The following is a 20,792-nucleotide window of genomic DNA, read 5'->3' on the forward strand; positions in this document are numbered from 1 at the left end:
CTGGACAAGCCTGCATCAGGCAGCTCTGGTCAGACTGTTTTCCACACAAAAGCATCCAGCAGATCAGACACAGGAATGTATAGAATTCAAAATGTGTCAAGGGAATTCAATAACCAGGCTCAGCCTCTATCCATTTAACCTAAGATGGGTTCACTAAGGATTACTGGTTTGGTTTCTATATTAAAGAAGATTTAAATAGTTAATTCTAGTCAAGTGGAGTTGATATGAGCAATTTGCCTTGACAAATAAAGCCTGACAGCATCCCTTTTGATGAAACCACCAATTTGCCAACCAGGTGTTATAACCACCTGACCTATTCAGATATCCATACCTGCTGGGTACAGAGCAGCTGCTGACCAAATGTCAAAGCAGGTTTTTGTTGTTATGGTGGCTTATTAATATTTTCCAGAAGGCAGTCATACTGTTCTTTCATTTCTTTCTCCCCTTTTAGCACTGACTCAATCAAAAGAGATAAGTCTTAAATCAAAATCACCACAATCATTAGCATTATTCAGTTATTTGTCATGCTGTTTATGTGTTAGTTAGAATATGGCAGTAACTCGGAACATACATATAATATACACATCTTTTTTTTTTAAATATTCACATAGATCATAAAAGGGTAACATAAACTCCATCAAAAGCGCTCTCGAGGCACTCAGGCTTATCAAGAGAGGTTTAGATACATTTTCCACTTTATTTATTTCCTGTTGTTGATAACTTGTGAAAGCTGCTTAGCGATGCTGACACAGGACGGAGTGTGCAGCCTGTACAGCAGTCACCTGCGCAGCACGAAGCTTGTGCCGAGAACCCGCTGCCTCTGAAAACCCAGCACTAATTACAAATTGGAAAGCACGAACAGATCTGAAATCAGCGCTTCGCGGGTTGGAAAGGGCACCGTGACACGGACACATCGCCACTCTCAAGTCTGAAACTAGGGTATAACTCACTTATAGCCCCCCAGCCACCCACCCTTTCTTGGGGTGGTTAAAACTGTCTTATATTAACGCCCAGCCAGGATCGATAAGGTAAACAGTAGACCTGTCATACAAATAAAACAGTGCACAGCCGCTTGCGCTACCTGCAGTGTTATTTAATGTATGTATGTATGTATCTTTGAGCGATATGTCATAGATTATAAACTACCCTGGATTATCTTATTTTTTCTCAAGTTTAATACATCACACAGAGAAAACAGAACTGTCTTACCTTCACGCCATAAGTTTCAGAATCTTTGCTTTCACAGGAAGCGGCTGTTAAATCCAAGATCATCCACAGTTAGCTCCCACTGTATCCTTTATTTGCTTTACTCATTGCTTACTCTTTAAAAAAACGAACCGTCTCTTCGCGTCGTCTCTGGTGCGAGGCATTAGTTCAAGCTGGTAGGTTAAAAAAAAATAAACTACTGGGAGCCAAAATACATAGCCTAACAGTGAACGAATGAATTAAACAACACCTAAGATCACTTGCTGTTTTCCGGCCGTTTAATTAAACCCTCGAGGTTTATTTTATTTTATTTTTTTAAATTTTTAGATCAGTTCTGATCTTGAGAGAGCGGAGAAGCAGAAGCGGAAACTGTGCGGTGCCCTTCTGGTGTCCAGGAGCTTTACGCGGAGAGCTAAGTTACCTTCTGCACTGACGGAGACAGGAGACGCGGCGGCTGTGAAGAACTGTGGAAAATCAAGGCGGGGTTACATCTGTTTAATTCCTAAGAGGGATGCGTGTTTTGTTTTTTTGGGGGGTTTTTGTAATGTCACCGGTGTAAGTGAAACCTTATTCCCTTATGTTTGCCTCAGATTTTCCACAGTTCTATCTTCTCTCCGTGGCACGGGCTGTGCTTTTTGTGTAATAAGTAAATAATGGAAAATGGCAGTGTGTGATTTAAAAAAAAATTGGACATCTTTTGATCACTAAATAAACAGTTGGTTAATAAGTGGGCACATGCTAGGATGTGAGTTGGTGGATCAGCACAAGCAGTGAAAAATGGTAATGAAAGAAATGAGCGAACACATGGACTTACAAATCCATCCCACGCATTCCTCATTATCATTTTCTTAGATAATGATCTTTATTATTTATATATGTATTTTTTTTTTCATCTATTGCCAAACTTTGTCATTATTGTTAATTGCTGGCATTTCTTAGGAATCTGTTGGCTTTCATCCCAGCAATATTACACAGTGAATGCTACCAAGTAAAAGGACAGGAAGCAAACTGTTTTGTTTGTCCTTGGGACAAGTAATAAGGAAAGAATGTACAATTTCATATTACACCACTGAGATTTATTTGCACCTGCTGGTTCCATTCAGTACAAATGACACAAACCACCTTCCATCAGTGTGTGCATATATAGGGAAGTCCAAACCAGAAATATAAATGTTACATTGTTAAATTCTCCCAATTCTTTTTGATCTTTGGGCTGAAGGAAGGACAATACTCGGTGTATAAATGCTCAATCAACAATCTTTTATTCCATACAATTCAACACTTTATGAGCATAAACCATCCGGAGGGGAGATGAGCGCGGGAGGGTGTCCGCCTGATCTCGAAGTGTCTGAGCATTCCACACATTCTTATAGCTTAAGCTCCCCCTCCACTTAGTCATAAAACCTAAACATCCACATTCTTTCTCTCTCTCAGTGAGCCTAAGTTATGACCTTGGCTTCTGTGCAGTATGTTCTGTTCTTTGCTAATCAGACAAATAAGGCCATGACTCTCTGAAAACAGTATTTCTTATAACTCAGCAGCATAATGCATCATAAAACAATATCATTCATTCACAATGAATCAGCAGTCTAATGTAATAGAAATCAGTTTAACAAATGTAATAGTTATCACCTTCTAATTCAGGAGAATAATCCAAACTAAAACTACATAATAATTTCACAATCTTTAATTAGGGGTCTAACATGACATAAGATAATTAAAATAATCTCACAACATCAGGATCAATTTTTGACTCTTTGTAAGTGGCATTGGACTGTCACTCTCTTTTAATGACTGCGTGTGTGTGTTAGACAAAACCTCCTAGAAAGAAACATAGTTGTTGATGATCCATTGATGATCCATTTATTCATTATTTTACAACTAGAAATGCAATGTTTTGGCACTTGTTTGAATAGTTATATTAAGTGTAGTCGTGCCCAACTGCAGCACTTAAAATCTAGCTTTTATATCATCTTGCTCTCCTTTACACATGTGACTTAAATAAGAACTTCCATTTAAGCCAGACCTGGACAATATATTCATATCACATTTGACATCGAAATAAAATATTAATTACAGCCGGTAGGCACAGAAATACATTAAAAAAGGAGGAAGTAGAATAAGTCCAACAGTATGTTATACTTGGTGGCAGACGAATCACCTACAGTTTTTAAATATGTTTTTCTAAATGAATTCCTCATTATGCATGCTTTGACTTGGGAATTCTCACGTGCAGTGGACTTCTTCACTATTAACACTGTTTGAATGCACAAATTTTATCTTTAATGAAGCTTGCCTCGTTTTTTCACAGGGTGACATTTCTTTGCATTGATTAGCAAACCTGACATTTTGCAAATATATTTCAAGTGCACCAAGAAGATACATTTAATGTTTAACATCAAGCTTTATGAATGCTTTCACATGGTTCCAAAAGTAATCACTTTGCAAGTGTGTGCATATTTCACACACATTCAAGAGAAAAAGGAAATGGCAAACCACTACCAGATAGATGTTTTCCCTTTACTGCGAATGTAATTAAAATAATGTTTTGGTTGTATTGCTTCTGTGGGCAGTTAAGCTGAGTGAAAAGTTTAGAAACGTCATCTACATACTCAGTTATAAGAAATAAGTAAATGAAGTGTGACTAAAACATGGCAACATGGCTGAAAGAACACAGACAAAGCAACAAAAAAAGCTAGATTACAACACCCCAAATCTTCACAGCGGATGAAATGTCACATATTAGTGACACAACCAGAGCATTAAAATTCTCCTCTGTTGGAGGCAGCTCTCACAAGGAGCAGCTTTTTTTTGCTTTTGCACTCTTGTGGGGACGTCTGTACCGAGGCAGATAGCCATTTTTGGATTTATGTCTGAATCACACATAAACACAGACACAAACAGGCACATAAACTCATACTGTGCACACAAAATATGCACACCCCCCAGGCTATCTGTGGGAGGCGCAAACACATCTAACTGCTAACTGCCATAAGGTAACGCTGGAGCCTGATGGTGCCTGATACGGTCTCTATTAATTTGTGACGATGAGTGGATGTCAGCAGATCGCAAAAATAAATGACAACAACTTTGACGCCCCCCAAATCAGAGTAATTTACAAACCAGTTTCACCCACATGTTACGCTAATGAACATCTCACAACCCACAAAAGGATTTCTTCCAGATAAGAGAACCACAAAGCACAATCTTAATGTCATGGGGCTAAGTTCTCGTCTCCAACTAGCACGCATTTTCAGCCTTGAATGGAGCTTGGAGAAATATTGTACATTCTAGACACATGCACGCCTTTCTAAGCCTGGCCAAGCACAGAGCCACCGCCAGTGAGCAGATGCTGGCTTTAGGTGAGCTGTGGAAAAAAATGCATTGACCTGGCATGAAGGAGGGCCCTACTGTGACAGAAAAGACGTTCAGTCCCTATTTAACTCACATGAGCACAAAAAGCATGCACATATTTCCCATTCACTAGTCCTTAAAATGAATCATATTTTACACACCGGCAGTCAATGCTTTAAACTTGAACTCATCCTATAAAGAATTTATATGGTGTGACACTGGTGTGACATTGTGTGCTTGTTTCTGAGCTCTTTCCCTGGTTTAACACTTGCACTATACCCTGTCACACTGTATGCTGAGTGAGACAGAGTGACAAAGAGGGAGACAGTGTTGGCATGACTATCTGTTTGGGAGATAATAGTGACAGCAATTGCTCTGCAGAAAGGACTTAAGGCATGATGAGGAAGCATGAGATTAGAGATATCCAGATATAGGAAATGTGCTCGCAGCAGTAGGGTTGAGGCATGTAAATTACAGAAGTTAATATTCTGTTTTCAACATATCCCACAGTATGACTGAAAGCAATAATACCTTCATGCAATCCACTGCCAGACATAACTGAAAACACAAACTTTGGATTTGCATTGTGTATTTCTTTATGATGATGAAGACCGATAATGCAATTATGTTCATTAACAAGCGCATCAAATATGCATTAACTTGCAGCCGTAATGAATCCAAAACATGGACATTGCCACTTCCGTCTAGGTAACATTTGCTCAGCAGAGTCAAGTTGTTGAAGATTTAATCTTTTTAGTCATGCAAGTAGTCTAACACCAGAAATGAGGATGTTACATGGTGCACATCTTTGCCCCAGACTAAAATGTATAACAACAAGCATCACTTAAAGATGATTTCTTTTGATGATCACTTCATCTTCAGTATTGCAACATGTCAAAATGCAAAATTCATAAGCTCTGATATTTTTGTTTTAGAGCCTAATAGTGTTGTAGAAAAGTCCAGGGCACCCCTCATGTGGAAACATAAATGGAAACACATTTAATTTTAACTAGCTTGAAAGTCAGTGTGATCCCAAACTGCTTCAGTAATGTTGAGGTCCAAGCTCTGGGGAGGCCAATCCATGAGTGATGATGTTCAACTGCGTGTTTTTTTTTCCAGGTATAGTGCATGACTGTCTGTTTGTGGTTATTCTCATGTTGAAAAATGAAGCGGTTGTCAATGTAATGCTTTCCAGATTGTATTGCATGGTGGATCAAAATCTGATAGCACTTTATTTTGCTCATAATTCCATCAGTTTTGACAAAATCCACAGCATCACTGGTGGAAATGCAGCCCCAAACCACGACAACCATGTTTTACAGATGGCTGCAGACACTTGCTGTTGTACCACTCTCCTGACCTCATTCATATCACTCAATAGGACCACTGATTCTCGGTGCAGTTCTTGTTTTATCTGGCATAACTCAACTTCTTTCTCCTGGTTTATTGACAGCAAGCTTTCCAATGAGATCATTTCTGGTGATCTTCAGTGAACAGTAAGATGAATCGACTGAAGGGCCAGATGCAAAGCCAACATTTTGTCTCCTGTTTCTCAAGGGCAAAACTTTCAGATGTTATTCATCTGTTGTAGACATTTTTTTAGGCCCGGATATTCATCTTTTGTCCTCCCACTTGTCCAGTTTCTTTAAAACTCTTAAGTACACTCTTCACAAGAAACTGAGTTATGCAATTTTTTTTTTTTTTTTTTGGCTAATAGCTCTTTGAAAACCACCATGCTGCTGCAGAAAATATTATAATATGCCTGTTACACCATGTTATCTTTGGCATTTTTTATGAATGCAGCTAAAGAATTGTGTGTTTTTGTCACAGGCTGCTGGTAATAAAGTCCCTAATAATACAATGTAAAACTAATACTTTGCTTAATCGCACAAAACCAGTTCATTCCTTGAGTTGGGTGTTTTTTTCATGCTTGAATGATTAATAGGTCAGTGGTGGTTTAATAAAACATTCCTTTGAAAATGGTCAGGTACAAAACTGAAAGGTGGCTCCATAGTGTAGCTTAATGCATTCACCTAACAAATGAAGGGTTGCTGGTTCAACACCAGCTGAAGGCACAAATCCTATTTGGGGTACTTTAGCAAGTACATACATGTGGTGCTACCTGCTGCAGCAACCCCTTGTGACAAGGGAGCAAAGTAGCTTTAAAGGCAGTAGACTGAAAGTGAGTGTGGAAGCAGCCAGTGTGTCAACATGCTAAGTTTGTACGTATACATTTCACTTTCAGAAGCTTCATGGGCAGTACAATCATGCCACCAAATTCATTTTCAAAATCAGCTAAAACAATGTGGGCCTCACAAAGTCAGATTTGCTTGAGTCCTGTTTAAAAAAATAAAAGAATCTGTAAAAAAATAAATTAAACGCTTATAGTCTAATTATAAAGGCTCACTCAGGAAGTGAGCAAATAAACTCGGGATCCTGTCTGAAGTTCTTATGTAAAAGGATGTAGTCAGTGTCTGTCGCATTCTCTTCACTAGAAATGCTCAGTTTAGTTTACATGAGGTTGCTGCCTGGGCAGAGAAGGCAGGAGGCAGGACACAACACAACCACTCGCTAACTGTGACTTCTATTTCCTGCACTACTCTTAGATTGACACGCATCAGCAGCAGCAGCAGCAGCAACCGTTTAATGTCTCATCCAACAGCATCAAACACTTGCACTCATCCATGCACTTCCAGTGCTACTAATCAACGCATTGTTGGTTATGGGTTTTTTTAATTCCTTGACAACTATCAAAATATTGATAATAAATCCCTGTAAAAGATAAACTAAGCCAATAGTTAGATGGCTCACTAATTCCTTGTAATACAGTGTTAGAACTGCATAATGTACCACAATCTGGTGGTCGAAAGAAATAAAAACATAAAGGGGTGAAAGAATTAAAAAAGGAGAACAAAATAATAGTGAATGAAATGATGGAATGGTAATAGTCAGTTAAATGCATTAATGAGGAAAGCACTGTTAACTTCTGAAAACTGAATGCAAAGCTGTTTAGCAACATGAAACCCAGAAGTATTCATAAGACACAAAAACAATGTAGAAAAAGGCTTTAAGTGAATTTAAATAAGAAAAAAATTAAATTAATGTGACGGCAAGCCATAGCTTGCCCTAGAAACGAACTGCAGAGCTGCTTAAGTTTGTCTCCTCCTCACTGATACTGATTCAACTTGTACTCTCAGGCAAAGTAATTATGCATTTTAGAGGACAATATGGGGAAGGATGTAGCCATAAACGAAAACAAGAAGCCACTTTCTGCACGCAGGATTTGTGTTTATTTCACATCCATGTTCAATTGCACCATTTCCTGTGGAATGTGGAATTGAACTTTCCTCGCTACATTGGAATTGCGCTATACAGCAAACACGGCATCATTGTTACATTTTATTGGACGGTACGCTAGAGCGTACAGGAAACTACGGATGAGAGAGGAAGTGATGTGCTGAAGGTAGTGGGAGAAACAGCAATGTTAATGATTATTTCCAGAAATCTAAAAAACATCTAATGAACCATACTTTGCTTTATGATGACTGAGCTATACATGTTTCCCCAAAGTAAACGCAGATTCACACTGTGATTGGTAGAACAGAGAGAGAGACAGGGGCAGGGTGAACAGAAAACAGTCTGGTAATTTAAAGCTCAAGGTCAATAGCCGCTGTAGCTGCCAAGCCAAGCAGCATGTGGACAGTCTGATGGGGCACAGTGGAGTTGCCTCTGCATTCACAAACAAGTTTGTTAGCCTTATGTCCAACTATGAGTAAGTGCAAGGAAGTGACTTGAGTGTTTGCCTGCAAAGAACTTGATGAGATGCTTTTATTTATCCCGTTCCAGCTGCTGGGAACTGATTGCACAGTGATTTCAAATTGAAAGGGCTTTTGCTTCAAAGTAGCTGTTACAGTTTTTCTCAGTCGCTTTGGTGCGTTTCTCAGAACACCATTAACATTTGCACAGCAGTTAGTGCATTTCCCAAAACAATTAGTGCAAACTGCAAAACCTAGTGGATAGCCTGCAAAAGCACGTCACATGCACAGAATTGATTATCCATACCTCAAAAGCAAGTATCCATGTCAATGAAACTGTCAGTGCCATCAAAATGAAAAGTCTTGACACCATCTTTATGAACAAGATAGTCAAATGGCATTGTCATGTTTCCACTATGACAGTTTATAATTTCAGTGTTTCCCATTGCAAAAACAATTGGTGACACCTGAAAATGCTGACGGCAGCACTATGGCCTACCTGTACAGCCATCTGAAATGTGCAGTAAAGTCACTGTAGATGTTATGGGAGTCTTGGGAGTAACTGAGACACTGAATACGTATGTTTCACATTTCCATTGTGTAGAAGTGTTTGTAATCCTACAGAATTGTGCAAAAGAAAAATATGCTACAGTCACTTGTTCACTGTAGAATACATGTAAACATAAAATCACCAATTTGGTAGAGCCTCCTCATGAGTGACAGCTGTAATTCACCTGAGATCAATCGTTCAATTTCGGAGACATTTCCAGGAAAAATGATGCAGAAAGGTATAGGATTTGCTTGACAGATGGCCAATATTTGGCATGTGATAACTAGTTCAACAATTTTGTGTGTGATGACTTAAGCAATGGATGTATGACTATTAGTTTTATTGGGAATGACTATTCAGCATCCATAGGTATGATTACTTTTGACTGACATGACATAAGCAAATGGAAATGTCAGAAAGCAGCAGGGAAATGTATGGAAGCAACTGATTCATGTCCAAAATCATTTGCAGTTTGTTCAGAGAGAGGAGAAATTGCTACTATGATGTGCACAAATGACTGAGTGTTGTGGAGGTTGAACTAATAGTTATGGGAATTTCAATTCTGATCTGAGAAACGCACCAAAGCGACTGAGAAAAACTGTAACAGTTTGATTCAATCCAAAATCGATTTACATTTTTGTCTTTGTTTTTCACTTTCCTGTAGCTCGTACACATTCAGCATTGCTTATTTTGTTTCTGTACTATTATATATTTCTGTATTTTTGTATAGATTTATTTCACTTCCAGTATAGTTTGGTATTTTTTAAATGATGGGACACAGTAAGAAAGTAAGATAGATAGATAGATAGATAGATAGATAGATAGATGACCAGGAGGTATAATTCAATCTGGATTAAACCTGCAGCAGACAGCTGCTAAATAAACAGCAGATAAAAAGAAAAGCATAAAAAGGCTTTAGAAAATAAACAAGCCAATGCTGTGCACCATATCAGCATTAATGGCAGCTGTGCTGTGGCATGTGACTGCATGTATTGGCTCTTTTGTGTGCCTCAGAGTTGAGCACTGATTCCTCCAGTGGCTTTACTGCTAGTTTAATCAGCTCTATGTGGGCTCAGAGCCACAGAGGGATGCATGTGATGTTTCTTAGCTCTGTCATTAACAGCTTCTTCTACATAACCAGGAGGGAGGGTAAGATGAATTACCTGATTAAATGTTGTGAATATTAATTACATTTGTAAGTAAATTATCCCCATTTGGAAATATTCCTGTTGCAAGTATTGAAAAACCTTCCTGCATCAATGGTCAAAGGAGCTTCCAAAGAAAAGCGTCTGGACTTCTTTAAGTTACTTGAAGACGTTTCACCTCTCATCCGAGAAGCTTCTTCAGTTCTAAGGTCAACCTGGATGACTGAGAACCTTCACAGACCTTCCTGCATCAATAAATCTCACTCATGTGTTCCTGATGTTTTCTTCAGCATGGCCTGAGATTAATAACGAATCCAACATTTCAGTTAAATGGTCAAGTTTACTAACTCCTTCACCAGTAAAGCAAAGGACAACTGGCCAGAACCCTGTGTTCACTAAACAGCTTAATCATTCCGAGAAACTCTCTGAACACTACTATAGCTATATTGCATAGTCACATGATTTTTTTCTGTCTATTATTGAGCATTATTTTAACCCTAATGAGTATGTATCTATGTGCAATGAGCCAAAAGTATGGATGCTAACACGATTTCAATAAGGAAAGATTATTTTGATAAATCACGATTTATTGAAATAGAGAAATTATTCAGTGTATTTGGAGATTACCCATCCGATGGCAGATTGAAATCACAGTGGTGATAGGATTTAGGACAGGATCCCCTGGAGTCTGCATGCTGGTGGTGGTGAAGGTGAAGACTGTGGCTTGGATGGAGCTCTGAGTGACTTGGGTGATGTGGAGATGGTTCGGAAGTTGGTTGCAAGAGTGAGCGTCTGAAAGGTTGAGTGACCGAGAGTATAGATTTAAACCATGCACTGATTGGTCACTGATTGGCATTAGTATAGAGATTGACAGCATGGGAAAGTGGTAGTGATGGTAGTGGTAGGGTAATGAATAGAATAGCAGCCTAACACCCATGAAAGCAGGCCAATGAGTGATTACAGATCTTCCTTATTGAACTTCCACATGAGTTTCATTACTTAGCACTCCACACTTTGGTACAAATATGGGCACTACCCACTATGAGTCGGCATCAATTTTAGCCTTGACGCTAAAACCCAGGGAACAACAGAGGATTTCCAATAGCTGCATTAATCTTTCATGCAAAGTCTGAGATTTTAATGTCTTTAAAACTTCACAAAATGAGAAGAAAAAAACAAAACCAATGTCAGTTTACAATATTTAATGGTAAAAAACACACATATAGAATGGATCCCTATATTTCTGTGACTTCTCCTTTTCTATAAGAAGCCTAATCAAGCTAATCTGTTGTTACAAAGAATAAGACTGCACCTGAGAAATAGTTTGATGACGGAGCCACTGCCCAACCCTCTAAAAAAGCACAAGCCAATTCTTTTCACTAAGATTTAAGTGCAGCACATTAAGCAGGCTCAACTCATCGCATCCAAAACATGTTTTTCTACCAAAACATGTTTTGCACCATTCGGTTTTTAAAGGGCGTTCATTGTTGAAAAAAGTTTGAGAAACGCTGCTATAAATTGCCAGTGTGGGCTTGTGTTTGAGCATGTGTTTTACAGCCTGTGTACTACCAGTATAGCTGCTGATGCTTCTGCTATTACCAAGATAAGGCGAATCGCATTCAGTCACCATATGGTCTCACCTTCCCGCTGAGACCAACTGTCATTTGTTAAGATGAGAAAACAACCAGCAGTTTTGTTTTCCCAGAATCCCAGAGATTGGCCTACGGCCTTTATAGACTGCCGCAACTAAAAACCCAGCGTCTGCACGACTGGAGAGGACAGATGAAAGGACGTAAAGCGACACAATGTGAGAGGAAGATTTTTCAAATTCCGTTTTGCCTCTGTTTTTCTTCAACCTTCATTCCACCACTTTTTTTTGTTGCAGAAACACCGCTTCTGCATTCATTTTTCACTAACGTCAAGTCAAATCTTGAACACTTGCGCTTTACTTTAAAATCTGAAATGCACCTTGTGCTACTTCTGTAGTCTTTTGTTGCCTAATGGCCAGGGTGAGTTGGAGCAGCATTTGGAATGTAGCTCGCCGTGTGTCTTCGTTTAGTTTGAGAAAACCTTGTCATTTTTTAAAAACAAATAAATAAATAATGTATGCATACATCGTTTCTCCTGAATATTTAATTTGAACATTTTAACCCCAGTAGTGCAAAGCTTGCGACTGCCCTCTATTTCCATGCTAATGCCCAGATTGGCTCATTATATTCAAAGTTTGCCTGAAAGACACTCATTTTCTTTTATAGCTGCAGGGCCTGGCAGGAATATTCCGGAGGCTCTTTCGCACAGTCTACACAATATAATGCAGTTAAATAGATTGTGCCGAAAGAAATTATTAAATTGAAAAGTTTGTCAATTCTTTCTGATTTCCACAGCTCCCAGCTGTGAGCCTGCTTATTCCCATTTGCATTCTGTACATCATTTCAAAGGACTGTGTGACGAAATCCTTTTCTATTAGGTGAACTATCAATCTTGCTGGTAAAAATTACAGCTATGTACAAAAGAAGACATTTTTCTTCTGTTCGGAATGAAGCATTATTTCCCTTACAGCTGACTACATCGACAAAAGCCGGGCATTTTCTTTGCTCAGCATCGCTCGATGAAAAGGGCAAAGTTTTGAACAAGACTTTTTGAGTTCTTAGGAAAACTTTGGCTCATTATAAGGAAACAGATAAACAAACAGTAGAAGATTGGGAGGGGGGAGAAAAAAATCACAAACAGAAGGGCAGATGGATGAGAGATGGCAGGGCTGCAAAGATTGCCGGACAAGTAGAGAAACACAAAGCCTCAGGTAATAAAGGCGTAAAGAGTTCAAATGCCCTCAGTAGCAGGAGGATAAGGATCTTCATTTTAAAGAACCCAACTCTTGACTATAATTGGAAGCTAGTGAGTGCTGAGAAGTGAATCTATGATGTGATCATTAGGCTAAGTGTGGAGGGCTCCTGTGTAGTGAGTGAGGGGAGAGGAAGGACGATGAACAGAGATAGAGAGACTAGTAAAGCCAAAGGGGGGGAAGGTTTCTTTTGGGTTTTTTGTTGTTTTTTAGAACAGAAAACATGCACCAAAGTGCAAAACCACAAGTGTCTTGATGGAGAGATGGAGGAGGAAGGACCTGACAGAGGTTGAAAATACCCAAGAATAATCACACTCATTCAGGACATCCGCTGACACTTCATCCACCAACCTGCGAGGACTGAACACAGAGTAAAACAATACATCTGTGTCAGAAAAAGGCAGCAGGGAGCAGCTTCTTGTGCTTAGACTGTGTGGCAACAAGAAAAATGGGAACTTTGGTGCTCCTTTGTAATACCTGGCATTGGTTTGGTAAAGGTAACGGAGAGCGTGCGGATTAAGGCATTCGCTTTTGCAGTGTGACAACACTGGTATTAGCGTTAAGGCCACTACACCAATGATTGTAGTAAATGAGTCATTATCACCTGTTTTAAATGGACATGTAAAACCTTAGGTACTAACCTTGCAGTTATGGGCCTGAGAAAGGATGCTTTAGCTGCTATTATATTTTATGGCATGAAACATCTTGATTTGTTTTGATCTTTGTAATCATTAATATATTGTGCCTAAATACAGCTGACCACAGAATTACTGTATAAGAAATGCCCTTTCTATTTAGCTTGATTCATTGCTATCTGCCACTCACTTAAAGTGCATCTCCCATCCCTTAACGCTGCACCGAGCTATAGATTGTCCTGCTCTTGCCGACTGACTCAAGCTCCCTCCTCTAATTAGCTTCAAGTAGAACCACCGCTCAAGCTAAATATTTTATCTTGCAGTGAAGGTCACGTTGAAGCCCCGTATAGGATGTGATTTAAGAAAACGTCTTAATTTATGCAATTATCAAAGCCAGGCAGCGTGACCAAAACAGGAATCATTTTGCATTACTCTAAGAAAAATAATGAAGAGAATGGTCCAGGAGCACAGACCTCTGTAGATGTGTCAGCAAACAACAAATGCATTAAAGATGGACAAATGAACCATGTCTAAAGGATGGTGCCTTGGAGACGTGGGGTTTGCAAGTGAGGCATGCAGTCTGAGTCAAAGGCCACACATGAATTTTCATGATTTTCATGTAATATCTGCACACACTGGTTTAGCCTCACCTGTTTCCATTGGAGCATTGCTCTTTTCAGACTCTCTCTTTTCATGTCCAGGAAGGGACAGTGTTATTCATCGCCTTACAGCAGCGAAGATGGGGGGAGGGGGGGGGGGGGGGCGATTACAGTGCAAAAACTGTCCTCATCTGCATCTTTACAATTATTCATGAGCCCCAAACACTGAGAAGCTGTGATCTGTATTTACATAAGGAGTCTGGACCAGGCAAGAGGTCTCCTTGCCCTGGGTGTGTTGTGTGCCCGAGTGCCGTCTCCTCTGACTCTAGACATGCATCCTCAGGCAACCTATGTACTTCCTGTGTTGATCCATGGAGTGTGTCAACTTCAAAACTGTCATGCTGTCTCTCTCTTCCTCACTCTTTTGTTTTAATCTCTCTTTCCGTCTTCTCTCACTTCACTGAGTGCACTTTACACTGTCATCGCTGTCATCTCGGAGCTGGAAGTCAATGTTTTGTGGCTGCCTTTTCTGTTCTCTCTCTTCCTCCTGCTTGCATTTTGTGTTGGACTGAATTCACAGCATCTGTTGGGGGAACTTACAGAGGAGCTATTCTGCTCATTGATTGCTTGTCTCAGAAAATTCCTCTTTGCCATAAACCTGTATGCATATGGCAGCAGGTTGTCTATTAATTATCCTTTAGTGTTCTGATTGATTGGGGTACAGAAGCCATTGCTTTGCTGCTGCTGCCGTGCTGTGAGGCAGGAGAGGATAGGACAAGGATGCAGAAAGAGGATTCAGAGAGATAGGAGGAGAAGCAAAAGAGAAAGATAAGAAGATGGGATGGGCAAGGAACCAATAGAGGCTGGGGGGAGTCCATGAATAATATGAAATGACATCACAAAGGAAAGATCAGAAGTACCCTGCTGTTTCGAAAGCCACGAGGCATGTGGTTTCAAAAATTTCAACATAAACATTTAAACATCATTTTGATTCAGGCATTTATTCAGTTGTATTCAAGTACCACGATAGTCCACAGGTATTTCATCCTGTAAGCATTGCAGCACAAACTCTACTGGTTATGGGCATTAACAAACTTTCTTTTCCTTTTTTTAGCAGCAGGTTTGAATGAATGGCTCTGGGCAACGAGAACCTTTGAAATATTTAGTGATGCAGTCTTAAAAGGGAGACTTACTGTACAGGATACTGCAGCCTCAAAGGTCTACAGGGAACGACATGATTTGGAGCGTTTGTGGCATTGCCTGTTCACGCTGTCCCTCTGTGATAGTGCCACTTGATTGGCATGGGTGCGTGTGAGTGACTGTGTTTGTATATGTTTGTGTGTTTGAGAGTGGCCTTTATCTGGTGGAATGACTGCTGACAGAAGTCCTCGCTACGCAATGTGTTATTGACTGTCACTCACCGGGACCTTCATGACCATCACAATCAATTAACGTCTTATCATATAGCCAAGAAGTGAGTAGAAATGTCTCTATGGTGGGTTGATTTCAAGGGCAACAGATGAGCTGAGTAATCCACTCGCGCGGTTTGTCAAGGAGGCCGGCCAAAGACAGAAAGTCCATTTAAAACAAAATAAGACTTGGAGAAAAACAAGGGAGTAACGGGGATCAATTTCACGTACAGAAGAAAAAGAAGTATTTAACGATATTCAATCTGCTGCTTATGCTGTATGTGTCCACTTTCAGCAGTCAATGCTCATTAGTAATCTGTCTTTCCTTCCTCATCCTTAATCACCAGGTAGTACAAAGAAAAGGCTATATGGCTAAAACAAAAAGAGCAGCTGAGATGTGTAGGTGCATTTTGGAGCGGTAGTTTTCTTTTGAAACCGCTCAGTTAGATAAACTTTGTCAGCCTGTTGTTTTGCTTTTGCTGCTTTGTTAGTAACACCATGCCTATGGACTGTGGGAGGAAGCCTGGATTCAAACTCAGAACCTGTTGTACAGTGGATGATACAGTATATACAGTGAAGTACTGTAAGAAAAATAAGCAAACCGATGACAATATGTGGTTGTATTTCTCTAGAATGACTCGAAGACCTTCTGGGGGAGGACGCCAACGCCTGTTCACACAACGGCAGGAACTTGCTGTTGTGGACCTAGTGAGGGCAGACAATGCCATCCGTCTCCACCAGCTACGACGGAAAATACTTGCAGACAGGCGAGTGTTCAGCAACATAGACCATGTGAGCATCACCACCATCAGACGCATCTTGGGTAAACACAGCATCACCATGAAGCAGCTCTACAGAGTCCCATTCGAGAGGAACAGTGACAGGGTCAAAGGACTTCGAGCTGAATATGTACGGGTACGTGTAACTGTCCCTTACATTTACAATAGAGTATTGGTGAAGTCCAGTAGCAGCTGAATATGTACCATATCAGTACCACATGGATCTATTCTGAGAGCTACACAGGTACCTGTGTGATGGGGTGAGGGTGCTGTATGTGTAGCACTGTAGTACAGTGATATGTTCCCCTTTTTTTCAGAGAATCTTGGCCATGGATGGAGCTGCACAGCCTCATGAATACATTTTCATTGATGAAGCTGGATTCGACCTGAGCAATGCGGCGACATTCAGGTGACAGCAATCCATGGATGGTTTTGACATGGAAGAGGATATTTTCCCCAGTGCCTAGCGGGAGAAGACATTGCTTGCGATGTTGATGAGGTCCTGTGGCCAGACCCCAACAGACGGCGGGATCCATGAGCCCACGTATGCACAATTGTCATGATTTTTTGTTTACAGTATAGTGTTTTTTCTATTACTGTATTATGGTTTTTTTTTTGTTTTTGTTTTTTTTGCTTTATCTGAATTCATGGTACTGCGATGTACACTATTGAGTAGGTCTATTTGCGTTTTTGGTTGTTTGGAAATGTGTCTCCTGTAAATGTGCCTTCTGAATACACAATGGAAATCAAAGACTGCAGTGTTTTATGTAAAGAAGACTAGTGTGTTCCCCCTGATCTGTAAGTGTTTGCATATGATGCAAGTATGTGTCATTTTGTCAACAGAGTTACATTTTGACAGAGGAATGTTAGGTTTTGACAGCAGAGTTTAGGTTTTGGGAGTGGAGTTTCATTTTGGCACAGATGTGTATGGTATATTTCCCAGTGTTGTGTCGTGTTTACTTGTGTTTAGAGTTTTGGCACAATGAGCGACGTTTTGCCAAATGTGTTCAAGCAACGGGCAAAAACTGTAATATTGTTTTACTGCAACTACTTCAGGTTTACGTCTCACAGCCAGCAGTACAAACATCACCTTCTGAACGAGCTGCTCATGAGTTGCTATGTGTACACAGACAGGCATGTGGCAAGTGGAAATAGATACTGTACACACACTGTTATGTGTGTGGCACTCGAGCATCGCAGTGCTGTGCAGGTAAGATCTGTCTATAAATCAAAAGAAAGAGACACAGATAGGAAAATAAGTGATAGGCATGTTTTTGTTTATGCTCTTTTTAGCACAAATTCAGCATGAGCGGCTCCATTAGTAGCTGGAGATAGATGCTTTGCTCATAGGCACATGGATATTTGTTGCTTGGCGACAGGAGAATGATAAGAATCACCCCTTCACATTAATTTCTCTTGTGCATCAGTGATTTTGAACCCATGCGCAGCTCCCCTGCTGCTCAGTCTTGTTTTCCAGCAATGAAAGCCTCCACCAACCCCCACTGTTGGTTCTGCAGAGCCGTTACCAATCAAGTAGATCTATTAGGAGCACGGTCAAAAAGCTTTGCACTTTCTCACCAAGCTTTACCTGCTTTATTTCCAGCAGTTCCTGTTGGAAAACCTGGATACCTCAAGGCTGTAGATTGGAATATTTTGTGCATAAATCTATATATGCACTCTGGCGTTAGTTTATTTCAAGCTACGCAGAATGTCCACGATCATGTATTTGCACAAACTATTAGAAGACAAATAACCATGGACACTGGCTATTTTCTATATTGGAAAACCAAATATTAAAAAAAGTGTTTAAGGAATGTAAAAAGCATGTTTACCTGTGTCATCAATAACACATGTCAGGAGTTATGGCGAGAGCTTTTGTAAGGACGAAAACTTCACAGAGCGCCGATGAACGTTGACATCACTGCATAAATATGAAGAGGAGTAAAAAGCCAAGAGATAAACTTGATGTTTTGTCTAATCCCAAACAGCGAAAAAGTGGCGGCACGTCGTTTTATTGTTGTCCCCCCCCATTCTTTTAAATGTATTCGGTTCAGTGACACATACTGCATCAAAGCCTAGTCATTTTTACTTTGAAATATTTAGTTTATCCTCTGGCTTTTGCGGTGAACAGGAAAGGTACACAGTATAATTCATTGTGTGACTGTGGAGACTAATATATTCAGTCTAGCTTTTACAACAAGATTGAATACAAGAAAAGCGCTTGCATAACTCATTTTTTCCCCCAGGAAACAAATTTACTGCAGGACAAATATGTGCCGTGAAATGTCTGTTTGTGTGTGTGTGTGTGTGTGTGTGTGTGTGTGTGTGTGTGTGTGTGTGTGTGTGTGTGTTTCTGCATGATCCCTGCACACTCAGTTAAGGTGGCTTTTTACAGGGAAGCAGTTCTGCTTCAAGAAAAATGAATAAGACACCAGAAATGCACTTCTAGGAAACTCAATTGTTTTAAGTCCCCTGTTCAGACTGATACACTCTGTGTGGAACCGTCAGTTTTCTGTCCGGATATTGTGACATAAGAGAACTTTTAGGACATGACTTACCATTTTAAAATAAAAGCAAATCTTACACACTCTGTTTCTGTAGTGCTTTTGTACCTAGTCAAGCTCAGGAGGCATTAAACCATTTTACAATTCCACTCATGATTCAAGTTTGAGTTTTTACTTATTTAGCTTACTTGCATACATACATTACATCTGCTGAGTCAGTGTTTTTCCTCCAATTGATTCTAAATTGCTGTTTTTTTTAGCAATAATGAGCAGAACAATGTGAAAAGGCTCTCTTCTAATGGTTTATGGCAGCATAGCTAGCCAGCACTCATGATTATGTGATGTAAATAAAGATTGTTTTCACACTTGGAGATCTGGATGGTGTTCGAATATGTTTAAGCCAAAAGTCCAGCAAATTTGGTAAGTGTGAACACTGCGTACTGCCAGCCAATTGTCAGCGTCTGCTTTTGCTCCAGTGTTCTTCTATCCTTCTCATAAGTGTTCTCGCTGTGCCTGCCATCACCGTCCTCAGCCATGGTTCCAGAAATCTGGGCACTTGTACAACAGAAAGATGAATAATTAAACTATGCTTTGGTGGATGAGGACAATATATTAATGGAGGGCTAATTTATATTTCCTGTAGTAATTGGACTTCTATCTTGCTATAACTACAAAACAATGTTTAAAAGAAAGCCTCAGAGAGTTACTGGGTTTCAAGTCACAACATATTCATACTTTTATGAATATGTTTTATGAATATGTTTACAAGAGCAGATTATAAATTAATGAAAAGTATTGATATTTATATTTATATAAGAATGCATCAATCCATGCATTTTCTCAACTAATTATCCAATTCAGGTCCACAGCAGGGCTGGAGCCAATCATAGCTTACTTTGGGGTAGATGCAAGGTGCACCCCGGTCCAGTTACACGTCTATCACAGGGCCAGTACAATGCAATTATTTATAAAATAATTTTTTGTGCTTTTATTGACATTTCACATGTTTTCGCAGCTTTTTCGGACAAGGTTTGAGTAATCAAATGAAAGTTAATGTTCTTCCACAGGGTAGTTAAAATGAGAAAACTGAGAGGGCCAATTTCCTCGGTAAATACTGTAAAAGATTATCTACTAGGCGCTCTTTAAAACTTCACTGCTTCTGTATTTACTTCACTCTCCCTTTGAAGGGCAGAGCTTCTAAAAAAGATCACTGGGGTCAGATTGGTTACGAGCACACAACAGCAGCACTACAATTTCTTCGTATTATTACTCGGACTACATTATTAAATAGATCCATGGTTCTGTAGGAAATTACAGCCCACAAAAAAAAAGACTGAAGCTGAAAATAAATAAATAAACACACAAAATATAATGTGACTTTTGTAAACAGCTGCCTTCCCTGTATAACACCAAAATACTTTAATCATTCATCCTATTTTATTCGAAGTGGCTTGTTTTGTTTTTGAGGTTTTGCCTACAAAACTGCTTCAGCATCTGCTTTTTTCCTCTCCTTCCTGCATCTCACAATTTTTCCTGATTTCGGGCCTTTGACCTAAGTCGAGGCAGATAACGTCAGCTGTTTTCACTGGCAGTAAACCTCTGCAGGGATTTAAGAGCATGGATACCTCAGTAACCGGCTATGCTATGTGGTTTCCTATTGATCCAAAGCGTTCATTAGTTGCTGTCCCAAAATTATTAGTTGAGTCACAGAGGATGCACACATTCATCTCTGCCAGGGAAGCTTGAAGGCTCAATTAAAGTACAGAGGGCATATTGCAAATTATGTAAAAACAAAAACAACTGAAATATGATTAAAGATGTGGAGGAAATTTCCTGTTTACGTGCACCCTGTGTTAAGTAATCCCAGAGGATGGTCTCCCACATCGCATGAAATAGCAGTAAAAAAAGAGCAACTGTTATTTCTCGCTGCTGTATAACGTTATCCCCACAGATTAAACCTGTACTGGTGAGAAGCAAGCGAGTTTAATTATCTGGATTTTATCTGTGGAATAGT

General features: G+C 39.8%; 2 protein-coding genes across 3 annotated transcripts in view; one reads left to right on the forward strand and one right to left on the reverse strand.

The window, feature by feature from the left end:
• drd2a (dopamine receptor D2a) overlaps nucleotides 1–1,681 on the reverse strand; it is a 59,122-nt gene extending 57,441 nt beyond the window's left edge. Inside the window, exon 1 of the mRNA XM_082503448.1 lies at nucleotides 1,210–1,681. The gene's annotated coding sequence lies outside the window, so the exon portion shown is untranslated. The remainder of the gene's footprint in view (nucleotides 1–1,209) is intronic.
• The window catches only part of LOC309687686 (uncharacterized protein), a 236,000-nt gene that overhangs the window by 155,040 nt on the left and 60,168 nt on the right, over nucleotides 1–20,792 (forward strand). For both annotated transcript variants that reach the window (XM_082502809.1, XM_082502810.1), the window contains exons 2-3: nucleotides 16,128–16,410; nucleotides 16,592–17,301. In XM_082502809.1, the coding sequence (XP_082358935.1) occupies nucleotides 16,128–16,410; nucleotides 16,592–16,687 (379 nt within the window). In that variant the 3' untranslated portion in view covers nucleotides 16,688–17,301. The remainder of the gene's footprint in view (nucleotides 1–16,127; nucleotides 16,411–16,591; nucleotides 17,302–20,792) is intronic.

The sequence above is a fragment of the Aulonocara stuartgranti genome, assembly GCF_965226115.1.
Source record: "Aulonocara stuartgranti genome assembly, chromosome: 14".
Lineage (NCBI taxonomy): Eukaryota > Metazoa > Chordata > Actinopteri > Cichliformes > Cichlidae > Aulonocara > Aulonocara stuartgranti.